General features: G+C 42.1%; 1 protein-coding gene across 1 annotated transcript in view; it reads left to right on the top strand.

Annotated features, from left to right (window-relative positions):
• Window positions 1-1,053, top strand: part of LOC133565001 (POU class 2 homeobox associating-factor 2-like) — a 32,235-nt gene extending 31,182 nt beyond the window's left edge. Inside the window, exons 4-5 of the mRNA XM_061919496.1 lie at window positions 1-139; window positions 203-1,053. The exon at window positions 1-139 is cut by the window's left edge and continues 91 nt beyond it. Of these exons, the coding sequence (XP_061775480.1) occupies window positions 1-139; window positions 203-469 (406 nt within the window). The 3' untranslated portion in view covers window positions 470-1,053. The remainder of the gene's footprint in view (window positions 140-202) is intronic.
• The last annotated feature ends 591 nt before the right edge of the window (window positions 1,054-1,644 follow it).

Below are 1,644 nucleotides of genomic sequence, written 5' to 3'. Positions count from 1 at the left end.
GGCGTCTTTAGGAGGCTACCAGTCCTGGAGCTTGATGGACAGCTACTACCCCGACACCTTCAACGATCAGCGCACCTTCGCCACCTCTGGAGGATCCTTCCTGCCTCCCTTGGCTGGAGAGTCCTCGCACTTCTACCTGGTACCGCTCCCACTGTGTGTGTGGAAACACAGCTCCATGTTGACCTGACTCTCTTGCCCTCAGAGAGACTCCTGGGAGCAGTCGGATCCTGAGGCGCTTCCTCCAGCCGAGGCTGTGTGTCCAGACAACATCAGCGTTCCAGAAGTTCAGAGCTCACCTGTGGTCCCGGGGTCCTACATGCTGCACCCCCTGGAGGACAATCACTACCACCACCTCACCTACATGGCGGACAGCCTGGGCTCCAAGATGGCCACCGAGGAGGCCAACACTTCCTGGGACAAGCAAGATGAAAACTCCTGGCCGTCCTATCAACTCAGAAGAACTTACTGACACTTTCAAGAAGATAGGATCCTTCTGGGTTCATCAGCTAGAAGAAGAAGAAGAACATCCCTCTCACTCTCCTCCTCTGGGAACATCCAAACATTCAACAAGTCTTATTGGCTGATGATACTGTGGATGTTCTAAACATGTTCCATGTCGTACTGTAGATGTTCCTAACATGTTCCATGTCATACTGTGGATGTTCTAAACATGTTCCATGTCATACTGTAGATGTTCCAAACATGCTCCATGTCATACTGTGGATGTTCTTAACATGTTCCATGTCATACTGTAGATGTTCTTAACATGTTCCATGTCATACTGTAGATGTTCTTAACATGTTCCATGTCATACTGTAGATGTTCTAAACATGTTCCATGTCATACTGTAGATGTTTTTAACATGTTCCATGTCATACTGTAGATGTTCTAAACATGTTCCATGTCATAGTGTAGATGTTCTAAACATGTTCCATGTCATACTGTAGATGTTCTAAACATGTTCCATGTCATACTGTAGATGTTCTTAACATGTTCCATGTCATACTGTAGATGTTCTTAACATGTTCCATGTCATACTGTAGATGTTCTAAACATGTTCCATGTCATACTGTAGATGTTCTAAACATGTTCCATGTCATACTGTAGATGTTCTTAACATGTTCCATGTCATACTGTAGATGTTCTAAAAATGTTCCATGTCATACTGTAGATGTTCTAAACATGTTCCATGTCATACTGTAGATGTTCTAAACATGTTCCATGTCATACTGTAGATGTTCTAAACATGTTCCATGTCATACTGTAGATGTTCTTAACATGTTCCATGTCATACTGTAGATGTTCTAAAAATGTTCCATGTCATACTGTAGATGTTCTAAACATGTTCCATGTCATACTGTAGATGTTCTAAACATGTTCCATGTCATACTGTAGATGTTCTAAACGTGTTCCATGTCATACTGTAGATGTTCCAAACATGTTCCATGTCATACTGTAGATGTTCTTAACATGTTCCATGTCATACTGTAGATGTTCTAAACATGTTCCATGTCATACTGTGGATGTTCTAAACATGTTCCATGTCATACTGTAGATGTTCTTAACATGTTCCATGTCATACTGTAGATGTTCTAAACATGTTCCATGTCATACTGTAGATGTTCTTAACATGTTCCATGTCAT

The sequence above is a fragment of the Nerophis ophidion genome, linkage group LG13, assembly GCF_033978795.1.
Source record: "Nerophis ophidion isolate RoL-2023_Sa linkage group LG13, RoL_Noph_v1.0, whole genome shotgun sequence".
NCBI classification, from domain to species: Eukaryota; Metazoa; Chordata; class Actinopteri; order Syngnathiformes; family Syngnathidae; genus Nerophis; species Nerophis ophidion.
This window is presented reverse-complemented; position numbering and strand designations above follow the sequence as displayed.